At 40.4% G+C, this 13,592-nt stretch overlaps 1 protein-coding gene across 6 annotated transcripts in view; it reads right to left on the bottom strand.

Moving 5' to 3' along the window:
• ARMH3 (armadillo like helical domain containing 3) overlaps positions 1-13,592 on the bottom strand; it is a 122,726-nt gene that overhangs the window by 54,854 nt on the left and 54,280 nt on the right. For all 6 annotated transcript variants that reach the window (XM_064431087.1, XM_064431090.1, XM_064431089.1 and 3 more), the window contains exon 23: positions 13,303-13,378. In XM_064431087.1, the coding sequence (XP_064287157.1) occupies positions 13,303-13,378 (76 nt within the window). The remainder of the gene's footprint in view (positions 1-13,302; positions 13,379-13,592) is intronic.

The following is a 13,592-nucleotide window of genomic DNA, read 5'->3' as shown; positions in this document are numbered from 1 at the left end:
AGAACCATTTCAGTATTTCAGCAGAACACCAGAGAAAACAGAAAAATCTCAGGATATATTCTCTACAGTGTGTGGTACTTCTATAAAGGAACCCAGAATATTTCTGGGAAAAGGGCAGTGTGATTACAGAATGGTGGTCAAAAGAAAAATACAGACAACTTTCCTGAGGTTAGGAGAAAGCATGCTGTGCTAAACAATTTAATAATTAAATTGAAGAAGAAAATACCACTGTAATTAACATACAAAGAACCAGCACAGCCTAGCTAATCTCATCATGAAGAGATGGAATAAAGTAGCATGCATTTTATGGAGCAATTTAATCTGGCAAGCAATTAATCGTAAGAGCACTAAGTCAAACGAACAGATTTCCCTTTAAGGAGATCACATTCATCATCTGTAATGTATTCTAAACTGCAATTTGTTAGCCAGCCCCTGAATTTTACTGAAGACATTTACTGTCTTCCTTCAGAGGAAAAGTGATCCCTGACTGGCAGGAGGGAGTGGCATCAGCCTTTTGGAAGTGGCTGCCCTGTTAAACTAACAGGTTCTCAATCACTGATGCAGGAAGCAAGTAACCTACACACACTGCAAGAGCAGGTATGAGCTTTTACAGGCCTTGTACTGTAGAAAACCCTGCAATGGTATCTATCACACTGTATGAATCACGTCTTAAGCCATGGACCAACATGATCTGATCCATCTCTAATGCCCTGGAGCTGGTAACATTACTGATGAGGGAGGGGGAATTTAAAAAACAAAAGTCAAACCCACAAAAAATCCCCACCTTCCTTGCTCACTGAGAACCTCTGCAGGCATCTTTCACCTGGGTTCCTCCTGGTACAAATAACAGGGCTCTGGCTCTCCCCAGTCTCTCATATTCTCAGCTACAAAATAATCCTTCCTTGTTTAGATTGCATCATTCTAACTGATTACAGGAGTGCCCCAGACTGTCAGTGCTTTTAATTTTAGAAAAGCTTTCATTTCCAATTTTTATTTATTCATTATACTGCCCCCCAATCCATTTGTTCCCATTACAAACTACCCTTCAGCTTCAGAAGCTGTTCTACACCTTTTTTTTTTCCCACTACATTAGCAGTATCCACTAGTTTTCTCTTTGCTGGATTGGACAAAGCATGAGCCGAGAGTCCTTCAGAAGGAAATCATGATTCCCGTCCCCATACAAGTTTATCTTTCTGTAAGATGAATTTGAAGGCCTCCTCTCTTCCTAGGAAAGGAAAATACTTAACAGAAAGTCTATCTTCCTGGGTAGACAGCATTATTTTACTTCTGCCTGAGTGATCATGAAGATTAGCAGGCTGAAAGCAATCAAAGCTCCCATCCTCTAAGTGCCCTTGGCCCAAACTGATTCATCTCCAAACACAGCAAATACTTAAAAAATAAAAAAGTGTGAGCAGAGAAAAGGGCCCTAAGAACCCCTCAGTACAATTAAGTCTTATCAGGGACCGGGGAACTTCACTGAAACATATATGATAACATTTCATCTAGAAAGCACACAAAATTCACTCAAATGAGATTACTGGCCATGTGTGACTGAGAGCTTGCAAGAGACATACAACTTCTGCCAATGCCTTCCTACCCCACTGTCACTCCAAATCAATTCAAGGGACAAATTTCTTCACCGTAATGACAGGATGAGACCTATGGCTGGCTGCTTTCAGTCCTCTTCCAGCTTAATTTCCCTTATGCTCCACTCAGACTGAAGGCATGAATATAAAGCAGCCCCATGACAAATCAAAATTAAATATGTAGTCCTGTAGATAGAGTACAATTTTAAAAAATAAGAAAAAAATCCCTAAGCTACGCTCTAGACCAAGTTCAGTTAGTATGATCCCATTCCAGAAACAGTTAATGCAAAGCTTATATTAAACTGATTATGGAAAAAATACTGCTTTACCCCACTTTCAAAAAAAGCATGGGGAAAAAAACTTATTAAACCAAAATTAATCAAAACAAAGATTTTTGTACTCCCAGAGGGGAAGAAGAAAACTCCATACTGCAAACAGATGTCTAAAGTAGAGAAAAACTCCTGATGGCTAAGCCTTTAAACTCCTCTGACCTGAACCCAAGTGCATGGAATTGCTCCCTGATGCCTTCCTGCTATATAACATCATACTTAGACCAACACCACATTAAAAGGACAGCAAGGGCAGGCACAATTCATTTAACAATTAATCCACCCTAGCTATCATTTTCACTTGTCATTAGCTGCCTCTTAAATGCCCTCAATCCCATATAAGCACAGGCTCTTCCTTTAAAGGCACACACACAGGGGAATGTGCCATTCTGGGCATTACTCAGAGCTGGGCTTTCCATGCCTGTCATCAAGCACAGCATTAATCACAGAGAACAGCTTCTCCTCACAAATTACTGACTTGTGTAGTTGGATTTCATTGGCAGGATCCAATTCAATGGTAAGATCACCGACAGCAGACAATACTGGGCATCTGCAAGAACCATACAGCAAGTTCTCTAGTTTTTACCCTTTAAGGACCTTTAAGGGAAAGAAAATAGATGCCAAACACCTACTGATTTAAGAAAGTGCCCTACTCTTCACGTCCAGCAGCCAGGTCCAGAGTTAACACACAGCACAAGCCACTCCATGAAAACAAGCTTTCTTGCTTCTTTTACCATTTGACCATGCACTGAAGAGACTGCTCTCTAAAATCAAATGGGGAGATTAACAAGCACCTTGGCAGGTTCCACGGTCCAAGCTTGTACCCAGCACTAGGCCAGTTCACTCACAGCTATGTTCAGGCAAGGTATGAACAAGTCCCAAGGATGGAGATTGCACTGAGCTATCTGCTCCAGTATGGGATCACTCGTTCTGAGAAGAACCTCCTTTATTGCAATCTCACTAACTTTATTTCCCAGTCAAACCTCAGATCCTGGACACTCTTGTTTTGGGACTCTTAATTTCTGACATTAGCTCATGCTAAGAGTAAAAGTCACCAAACAAGGAAGAAAAATAGGTGCTACCCAGTGAGAAGTGCACAGTCTGCTCCCTCAGCAAGGCCCAACATATCACCTGTGGGCTTAACCTCAAAGCAACCACAGCTTTCAAACCAAGGAAACAAGAACAACGTATGGCAGATCTATTGCTTTCTAAGTTTACAAGGAAATGCCTGCCCCAGACAAGCTCATCTCAAACATCATAAAAAATTAATGTAAAGCTCAGATTTCAAAGCAAACAGTGTTGCAAAATTACAAGGAAGACAATAAATAATTAGAAAAAATTGTAAGTAAAAGCAATTTGCCTTCGTTCATATACACTGCTTTGCTTAATGACCTCTCTGCAGTGTCTTGTCAGACACACTGTGGACATTATATGAAGTATATCATATTCACACTCCTCTGTCAGCAGCAAGAGCTTTACATTCATTAACACAATACACAATTAAACAAACCTCCAGAAAAAGGATCCAGTTTAAAATTCCTCATCCAAAGTGTGTGCAACATCACCTTTGTTTAGAATAAAAGGCATTTATCCTGCCCTCAAAGCACTTACCAGCCATATTTTGTATAGCAGATTGCAGCATTTTTTTTACAGTACCCAAAGCCACACTGAAATTCAATGTTCTAAAGTTTGAAATGATCCTTCCCTTGGCCACAAAGGTTGCATTACTTCCCATCCCACACAGACTCAAAAACTTTCCATAATCCAACTAATGAGAAGAAAAATGTCACTGTAATTAACACACACCTAATTAATCACTAAAGCAGCAACATGAAAAAGCTTTAGGCTTTCAAAGTTTTCTAGCAAAGTCAGGCAAAAGGATTGCCAGGGAGCTTTTAAGGTCATTCCACTTCTGGTCACCCTGAAAATAAGATGCTTTTGAGACCATGTTTTTATATCCTGTCAAGCAGGACTCCACTGCAGTGAGATGCCTTCAGTGAGTCAGTAATCTGCTTCAGACTCCCAATCAATTAACACCCAGGTTCCCACTTTTTGGGCTCACAGTACTATTGTCTCAAGCCCAGTGCTTAAGGCAAAGCTTGAGGCAATGATTATGTTGATATTAACAGCAAGAACAGTTTGCAAAAACCACCCTGCACTATACAAGCACAAGCAAGAGAACGTGTTTAGACCCTGCAAAGCATCACATCTGTGACCACTGATGACTGAACATAACCATAAAGAACATTTGGTAACATTTCAGCTTAAAACTACTTTAACAGGTCAATGCTGCTAAGAGAGACTGTCCTGTTGTCCCTAACACTGGGCTCATTGTGCCTCCACCCTCTACAGGCTGACACAACCAGTCACATGTGTGTATCCAATGAAGGCTTGAGATCAGAGCCACATTGAAAAACAATGTTTTGTCCTTTTTTGTCGTGCCTAGAGTCTTATCCTGAGTCAGGTCTCCAGCTTCCTCCTTTACTGAATGATGCAGGCTGCTCCCACAGAAGAGAAGGCAGGAACCTGTCAGTTTATACCTTCTCCAAGTGAGCAGAGCACAGGCTGAAGAAGAACACTTGGGGCAGTTTTGCCAGAGGAACATCCTTGAACCAAACCCTTACCAGGATGAGATATCAGAATCTGGTACCCAGCACAGATTAATTCTTCATGAGATTGCTGTTACCTTAACCTGGTTGGCTTTGACTGCTGAGAAGCAGCCAAGCACATGGGCATTTCTGACTGCTGAACCTTCAGTCAGCATCCCTTGAAACAGGCAACAGAAGTCTGACCTCAGAGCTAAGGGAGAAATTGCTGCTGCTCAAGCATTGTGCCATCATTAGAAGAAAATTTTAGCTGCAAGGGTTAGAAAAAAATTTAAAGACTACATAAAGTAGGAGTAAAAGGCTGCCTCATAGGATTCCCAAGCAGTCAATTTCATTTAGGCCATCAGAAACTCTGATGTATCTTAGAGTTTCTATCTGGACTCAGAGATATTAGAGCACATAGATTTCACATTTTGGAAGTGGGGGGAATGTGGTGGTGTGTGGAAATCACACTCACTCAAGTTCTGTTTCCCCCTTCCCTCCAAGCAGCACCTTACTTTCCTGGGAATTGCAAAGTCAGCCCCTCTGCAGCCTTGATTTATGTGAGTGACTGTGCACTGCTTCATCTGAAGAAGTGTGGCACCAGGCAAGAAATTTGTTTCTTTGTTTTGCTTGACGAACAGGGTAAGACAACCCATTGGTAGGGTAAGACAACCTTTTCTACCTTCATGGCTAGAGCTCCTAAAAAAACCCAACACTTTAAAAGCTGGAATGAGTATTTATTTTAAAAAACAAAGTCTTAGAAACAAGATGTCTTCCTCTCACAGTACCCAGGGAACTGAGCTCCAGATTCTGGTGCAATCTGGAGTGCACCAGAAAAAAAACAAACAACAAACCAGACTGCAGTTCTGCAGTCATGCTAACAATGTATTATCCTGGGTATCAGTTCAAGATAAGCTAGGTACTTCATTACCTTAATGAGCAGATGTACTTAATGAGTGGGTACTTTGTCAGTTTAGTCCTAAAGGAAGATTAGGAGAACATGGCATTTACATTCCTAGAGCAAACCCAAATTTTAGGCCCCCCACTAGTACAAGATAATAAGAAATACATGTTACTGGCTTTTGAAAACCTTTTCTTTAAGTACACATCCCACAGCCCAGACTTTCAGAGGGAATAATAATTCTGGCTGCTGCTGTGAGCAACAGATTTCTTTTAAACAGAAAGAGCAAAACAGCATTATACTACATCACTTTTCAAGGGAAAAAGGTATTATTTAAGCTCACAATGATTTTTACATTGTTTGGGTTATGAAGAAAGTTGCTTAATGTTCTTTCTCCACTGAAGCAAATCTTGAAAGCCAGATTTGAGACCAGCAGAGATCAGAGTCCCTTATATTTACCCAAAGAATAAAACCAGCATGGATGAAGTTTCGACAAGCTATAAACAGCTGTTTCAAACTGTGCTTCAATCATGTTCCAGTAGAGCCAGTTCTTGAGGCCAAAAGAATCTGGTTGCTTCCTGGCTGCAATAGAGCTATCAACAAAGACATAGACTCTAAGGTTGAAATCTATCAATTAGGAACTGAACTCATGCCAGCCACAGTACCAGAGAAATAATGAAGATTGTTCTCATAAACAGGAGGAAACAATACAACAATTCAGAGAGAAACAGCAAAGCTCTCAGGATTTTGTGCTTCAACAAAAAACCCAAGATGTTTACAAGTCTGCATCCTAGCTTTGCAGCACCTGCTTTAATGCATTACTGAGCTCAAACATAACTTGCCTGTGGTCCAGCACTGGGATTCAAGACCAAAATATCTGAAAATAGAAAAATAACTTCTGAACAACAAATACTATATACACATATCCACTTCTAAAATAAACTAGAAGTACTCCCCATGCCGACATATACTCTCCACTATTTTGATGTTTCTACAGAGAAAGGTATCTGGCAAGCAAAACAAAAAGTGTGCCTGGTGCCATACTTCTTCAGACCAGGCTGTGCACAGTCACTCCCATAAATCAAACAAGAGACCTCAACTGCACTGAGAAGTCTCTGACTTCTCTCCTCTACTGTTTTCCCAAAGCTTCACACCACAAATTCATCAGCACAACAGCTGAAATTATGCACCAACATCACACTTACAAGGCTGCATACACAGTTTTCAAAAAAAAAAAAAAATTGCTAGCAGCTTAACTAACTCTACCTTGTAAGCCTAAACTCTGCACCCATGAGTCCAGAAGAGATCTGCAGACAGCAATTCCCTATTCACAGAGCAGCTGCATTTGACAAAGAACAAATGAAATCTGGATCCTAATACTTTTGCAACGGAGGCAACATTTCTCACCAAACTGCTAAGCAGCCTACAGATCCTGCCTAACTTTGCAAACCTTTCACATTTCAAGGAAGAAATATTTCCAATAAAATGTCCAGGAGGACAAAAGCTCACAAGAAGGCAAACTGCATTGAGATGTTCACCTTACAAGGATCACATGAGCTAAGAGACCTGCTGAACTTTGGAAGAGGCTGCCAAGCAGTGCCTGCTCTGCAGAAGAGTTTCCTTCCCACCCAGCAAACAATCCTTGTACACAGGGCTCACTTCCACAGCAAACCCTACAGAGTACCTGAAGTACAGAAGTGGGTCCTGCTCCCAGGCCCTTCTTGAAGGCCATGGTGCTGCCTTTGAGACACAAAGAAAGGAGATGAAAGCTGCTGATACAATTGCGGACCTTGGAAAAAAGCTACAAAAACCAGTTAAGCGAGGCTACTGTCCTAGGAACAAGCCACTTCAAGATCCTCCCCACCCCAATCCAAAAAGCCTTGTTTACTTTCAGGATGAAATTTTAGAGCAAAAATGAATGGCAATCTCTGAAGAATGGCATCCAAATCCAATGAAGAAAGCAAGCCATGGCTATGGTTTCTCACACAGAGGCATTCTTTGCCATACAAACATCTTTGCTTAAAATCAGCATCAGCTCCAGAAACTGTAAGTCACCACAGAAAGAAGTAAACAACAAAGAAATCAATCCTTTTGAAAACCTGCTTTCATGAAAGAGAAAACAGCCTTGATGTTGTCAGAGCCCCTTCATGACTGAAATGGAAGTACCTGGCAGAAGGAAGGAAGGTGACCTGGGATGTACCCGACTTGCCAAACTGTGCTGCTGTGTTTGTGGAAATGGTCCATACAACGCCACTCAACCAACAGATTTGCTCTCTGGATTTGGGCCAGTGGCAGAGACAACATTTAATTAAGCCACTGCACAAATGAGAAAGAATGAAAGAAAATTATAGCAGAATTAAATTGGCTATGGCTCTATAAAAGAAACACAACAAGACGAATCAGCTAGTAAATAAAGAGCAACAACTGAAAACTAACACTGCTGCCTTGAGAAGAAATCAGAAAATGTACAAGAAACAAAGCACTGAAGTTACACAACTAGATGAAAGCCTTAAATACTAATAAAAATAACTGAAACATGGGTTAGACTGACTGCTGTGAAAAGATGTAACATTGCAACCCAAGGTAGGAATGCTTCTTTCCTTCTTTTTTGATTCTTCTATTAAGATGTTGATGGTCATAAGGTCTTTCCCTTTCAATCTGCCTGCTTCCTCTGTTCAGGTGCCAGCTAATGCCAGAACCTGTTCTCATCAAGATCTGCTGCTCCTAGCAAAGGAACTCTCCCTGCCACAATACTGCAAGGTTGAGTGAAAAACAGGCAGTGGTAGCAGGTGAACTCTGGGTAACCACTCTAGCTCTGTTAGAACCACTGTGGCATTTCAGGAACTGTTCTGCTGTGCCAAAGTCCCTATGCAGCCAGAAAAGCATGCAACAAGAAACACAGGAAATGACAACAAGGGACTGCTAGTTTTGCTAGCTCTGTGAGGAGTGATCACAGATCACTAAAAAACAACCAGAACAAAGCCAGAATCCTCATCTAAAATCTGCTTTCAGATTTCAGCATCAGAATTTTTTCAGGCTACCACGCTACCAACTGAAAACTGCGAAGAACTAATTCTTCAAATAGCTTGGATGCATACACTTCAGAAATTTTCTTACATTATTTTAGTAAGAATTTCACCCATAATCTTGTCAAGCTTGTGCTGCAATTTAAAAGCACTGACAAAATACATTGCTGAGTTTCTCTTTGGGCCTTGTTGCTTTTTTCTTATTAAAAAAAAATAATTGTTGACTGTCTTGTACTATCCTGTGATCTGAGCTCAGTCAGGCTGATTAGCAGTGACAGCATGTCAGAGGTCATTACCATTAAACACACCTCAGTGAACAATTCAATGGAATTGTTATTCCATCAGTATAGTCCTCACAGGTGGTTTTAAGAATTGCAGGGAATGAACTCCAGATCACTGTGGGCTGTAATCTGCATGCCTGAGCACCTCCACATGGTCCCACAGGACTCATCCAGTGCAGCCACACTGCTGGAAGAAACAACACCTGAGCATCTATAGCCAACCCTTGTGGTTCATCTGGGAGAAGCTAGAAACAAGGTTCTAGCTTGGTAGAACCTTGGTATTTTCAGCTCAGAGATTATGGCTTCAATAAGTCCACTGTCAAAGGAAATGTCTGTATGCGTGTTCTATATGTAAATAAATATATATAATTTAAGTGTATATATGCGTGTGAGTATGCCTGTATATGTATTATCTATGCATTTATATATACACAGACATTCATATATGGATATTCACATTTATATAGGTGCATATATCTATAATGCTCACACAGATATCTTTATTTTAATACATCTGCACATAGATTTTCTTGACCATTTCTTTTCATAAACAGACTAAGTTTGTTCTCCCATTTTCACTCTGATTCATATTGGCAAGAAATGTGTTTGTATGTCTATTAGTCTGTACAGAGAGGGAAGGAAGGGTGTGTGTGTACAGATATAAACACATATTTTGCACAGTCTCAGCTGACTGTAATCTGTAGGTCACTACCTACACCACAAACAGAGATACATTTCTCTATCAGCAGGTCCACTTCCACACATCCACACATTTCACACAATGGCGTAAAAGCCATTGCAACATGACTAGGTCAGCAGCATTTTAGTCTTCTCTGCCCTTAAACAGATGCTGAATTCCTTGCAGTCTGGTGGAACAACCCTGAAGATACTAGGCGGACTGCTTGCAGTCACCCACTTTCTAACAAATACCTGAACAGAGCCTTCTCCTCTGCCAAGGTTTTCAATAAGTGCAGTTCTGTGAGTGCTGGTAATTTATCAGGAGCTATAGCTTCAGGCCCAGGATGACAAGTGTCCTACAACAAACAAGCACCGTCCAATTTGGCCTAACTAAAATTGCCAATGTTCCTTCAGAGTGCTCCTAGACTGGCACCAAGCATAATCATTTTATACACATCCATGCAACGCTCTGAGTGCTCCTCCCAAATCCCCAGCCTCTCCTTGACAGCCCCAAAAGCAGCCCTGGGAGAAGCAGCACCTCCCATTCAAGGAAAAAGCATCAGACAGGGTGGCTCAAGTGGAACAAAAGTAGCTGCAAGATGGAAGAATGAATGAAAGCACCCAAGCGAGGATTGCAGTCTGTGCTACAACAGCACAGAAAACACCTTAAAAAAATCCTATCGCCCACTTCCATGCTACAAACTTACTCTCTGCTTATTAAAAGTGTTTCAGTGGGAAAAATAAAATTAAAAATTATAGCGAGGCTGAATTTCAGACGAGGGAGAAATTCAGGCTATTAATCATTGAGTTAATCTATTTATTCACCTTGGAAAAATCCTGATCAGGAGAATGTCTATTAAAAGAATACAGCGATTCAGCTGCCACCTTGCTCACTGAATAGTCAATCAGAAAATGCCCCTTTGAACCCTGCGTTAATAAAATTCTCATTAAATGCAAAATGCAAACCTGCACAATGTTATCTTGAAGAGGCTCATTAGTTTTTGTAAAAAAAAATTTGTCTCAAAATGTGTTTATTTCCTCATAGGTGAGAAGGTGAGTTTTCAAACCACCAACTACTGCACCTTCCTATTTCAACCTCATCAGTGCTGCAGCTATATCTCACAGTCTATCATATCTCAATTATTTATAAAAACCACAGAGACAAATCCACAGACAGAAATTATAATGACTATTATGAGATAAGACAGCAATCAGAATCACTCATTCCGGTTTGGTATGTAAGATCTTCAGACAGATAAGGATATTATTATTCTTTCTTCTTCAATTTTTCATTTTCTTTGGGTTGGACAGAAATTATGAATTATCTGTAGGAAGGATAATAGAAGGCAGGAATAGCCTCCCTATCTCTTAATACTCAAAAAGAATATTCATGACTGCTTTTTTGACTGGAGTAAGGACAACAAAATTCAAATAATCAGCAACAACAAAACTCAGGCTGTCTACTGGAGAATTTTTAGTCCAACTAAAAGGTTCATACCATAATAGGACACACAAAGCGGGATCTCTCTGCAGCTGAGTTTAAAGAAGAACATGTCTAAGATTCTCTAGGCATTACTCATCCTGTCTATTTAAGCAATTATTCAGCAGAGCTCATCAGTCCAGTGGGGTACAGGCAGGATTGTTTCAGTGGCTCCTCAATAGTTACTCCTGTAACACTAATGCATTGCAGCCTTGAATATTGTAAACAACTCACCTTTCCTCCCCCGGCAGAAATGCACATAAAATTGTACACTAGGATTTAAGACACTTGTTAAAGCCCACCGTATGCATGCACAGGCAGATGCTTTTATATTTCTAAAACCCACTAAAAGTCCTAGGATAGGGAAATTGCAATGTTTATTTATTTATAAATAGCTTGTGCAATGAGACCAAGATATAAACCAAAGCATGACTTTGCACTGCACAGTTACAGCAAAAAGCAGGTAATCACTGCTCATAAAAACTTTACAGAATGATGAAGCAAGGTGAGGAAAAAATCCAGTCTGGATTTCTCTAAATTAATTTCTTTCACGGCAAAAGCATCCAAATAAGGCACTCTAAGGGAAAACCAAAGGGCCACAAACAAACAGGAACTCCAGATAATGGGGAGCTAAGCCAGCTTCTAGCCCCAGTCACCTCTTTGAACCATCACACTGTCAAACACCTTCACAAAAGCACACTACCTTTGGACTTCTCTGGCTGTTCTCAAATCTATTCAGCTAAAGAATCCTTCAAACATAGTACTTTTACCACCAGAAGAAAACAAACCAGAAGGCAAAACTCTCTTCTTTCTCTTGTTTGAGAGCAAGGAAATGGGATCAATCAAACAGACTAACTTCTCAGAACTCTAATCCATCTCAAGGCCTTGAATCATCTGTAATTTAGACCTTTACTGATTTTACTGAATGAAAAGCACTCATTCATGAAATTTCAACATAGATGAGCAGTTAGGTGGAGCAGAGGAATGCTACCAGAAGCCCAGAAGAGAAACAGATTAGAGGCTCCACTGACTCCAGACATCACCATCTCCTGAACATGTCTGATACAGGTTGTCCTTGAAGGCATATCACATTCACACCATAACAGGACACACAAAGTGGGGTTTTTGCTGGGTTTTTGATTGCATCTTGTCTCAACTGCACGCTGATCTTCACAAAAGCAGTTTCAAAACCAACAGGAAATAAGCCCACGCAAAGCTGGTTCCACAAACCAGAGGTGAGCACAAACTCTCTGTGATCACTTGGTTTTTCTGTCTTGCAAGTGTAGACTTCTCTCGCTGGTTGTACAGAGCATTCCCAGAGCAGGCACTCTGTCACATTAAGTGACATTAGTCAACAGCCACCTGTTCTGCTGCTTCACTCCACGTGCACTATCTACCCACACATGTTCACTTACATCTGTTTAAAAAACCCAAAATAAGGATAGCAGCAAAATAAGTCTAGAATCATATATGATGTTATCAAGCTTACAGACTTCTTAAGGGAACCTTTAAGGTGGTTCACAGACATGTAAATGCATAATGACTTGAAAAATGCCATAAGTGAGTTTGTCCTACACAATGTCTTTTGTAGTGAGGAAAACAATGAGTACTAGCAATGCAACTTTACTGAGCTACTTGCTGTTGCATAAACACCAAGTGTCTGGGGTGACTAGGGAAGCAATATACAGATTTTTTCTCAGTATAAGTACTTCTATCTTTTATGGTTTGTTTATAAGCCAGAACTAAGAAGTAAATTTTCCCACTCAACATTCCTCCATTTTCCAATCAATCATATACATGATCTTCTTGCCCAGTACCCAGCTTGGTCGCTAGTAGTGCTTTAGGTGCCAGAAAAATAAATTATTGCCATTGTGAAAGAATCAGATTTACACTCCTTAGCCTTACAAGTAAAGCCTAACTTCTCCCCTTCTGCCCTTGAACAGGAAGTGGAGGTTTAAGAGAACATGGAAATGTCCTTAAATAATCAGTTTTAAACACACAAAAATCTTGCAATGTTAAGAGGCCTCAAATCTGCTTATTACAGCAGGCTTACAGTCCCTTCATAGCTTTGTGGAATTGCTATAGAACCACGCAACAGAAATCCATTAGGTTCACAACTGCTCTGCCAGCACAGCATTATTCTCTACTGTATAACTTCTCCCAAGAATGATATGAGGATTAATTCATTACAGTTTGTGCTATGCTTTGAAAGCACTCAGTCTGCAGAAGAGCTGAGAGAATTATTAGGGGACAATCAAACCCTGGTGATCATTCCTTTATGCCCACCAGCCCTGTTTAGAGCAACAACTTAGTCCAACAGATAGAACAAATTCAAAACAAAATTCATTAAAACAAATGTGTAATGTCATGATAAAAACGTAGTCACACAGGAGATGAGAAACTTTAAAAGAGCAATTAATTTCTACTCCTTACCTAATATTGACTAATGCATGGGTCACCTTGCTTGCAGGCTCTTTCCATTGACCAGCATTGGTAGACAGCCTTAGAACTGAAAGGAGAAGACAGTTAGCAGTGCTGGCACAGAACTGGCAATTTCATAATTCAAACCAGGAAAAAAAAAATAACATCTGCTTTGGAAAAATGGCAGTCCAGGAACCACATCAAAACAAAGGTCATCTTTAAGAATCTGTGATCCAGAGTAAGAAATTCCCTTCAAAGCCCCTCTAAGAAACATAAGGAACATGGAAGGGCTGAGCAGAACA

This window comes from Passer domesticus, chromosome 8, assembly GCF_036417665.1.
Source record: "Passer domesticus isolate bPasDom1 chromosome 8, bPasDom1.hap1, whole genome shotgun sequence".
NCBI lineage: Eukaryota > Metazoa > Chordata > Aves > Passeriformes > Passeridae > Passer > Passer domesticus.
The sequence above is the reverse complement of the archived record's forward strand: the minus strand, read 5'-3'. Positions and strand labels throughout refer to the sequence as shown.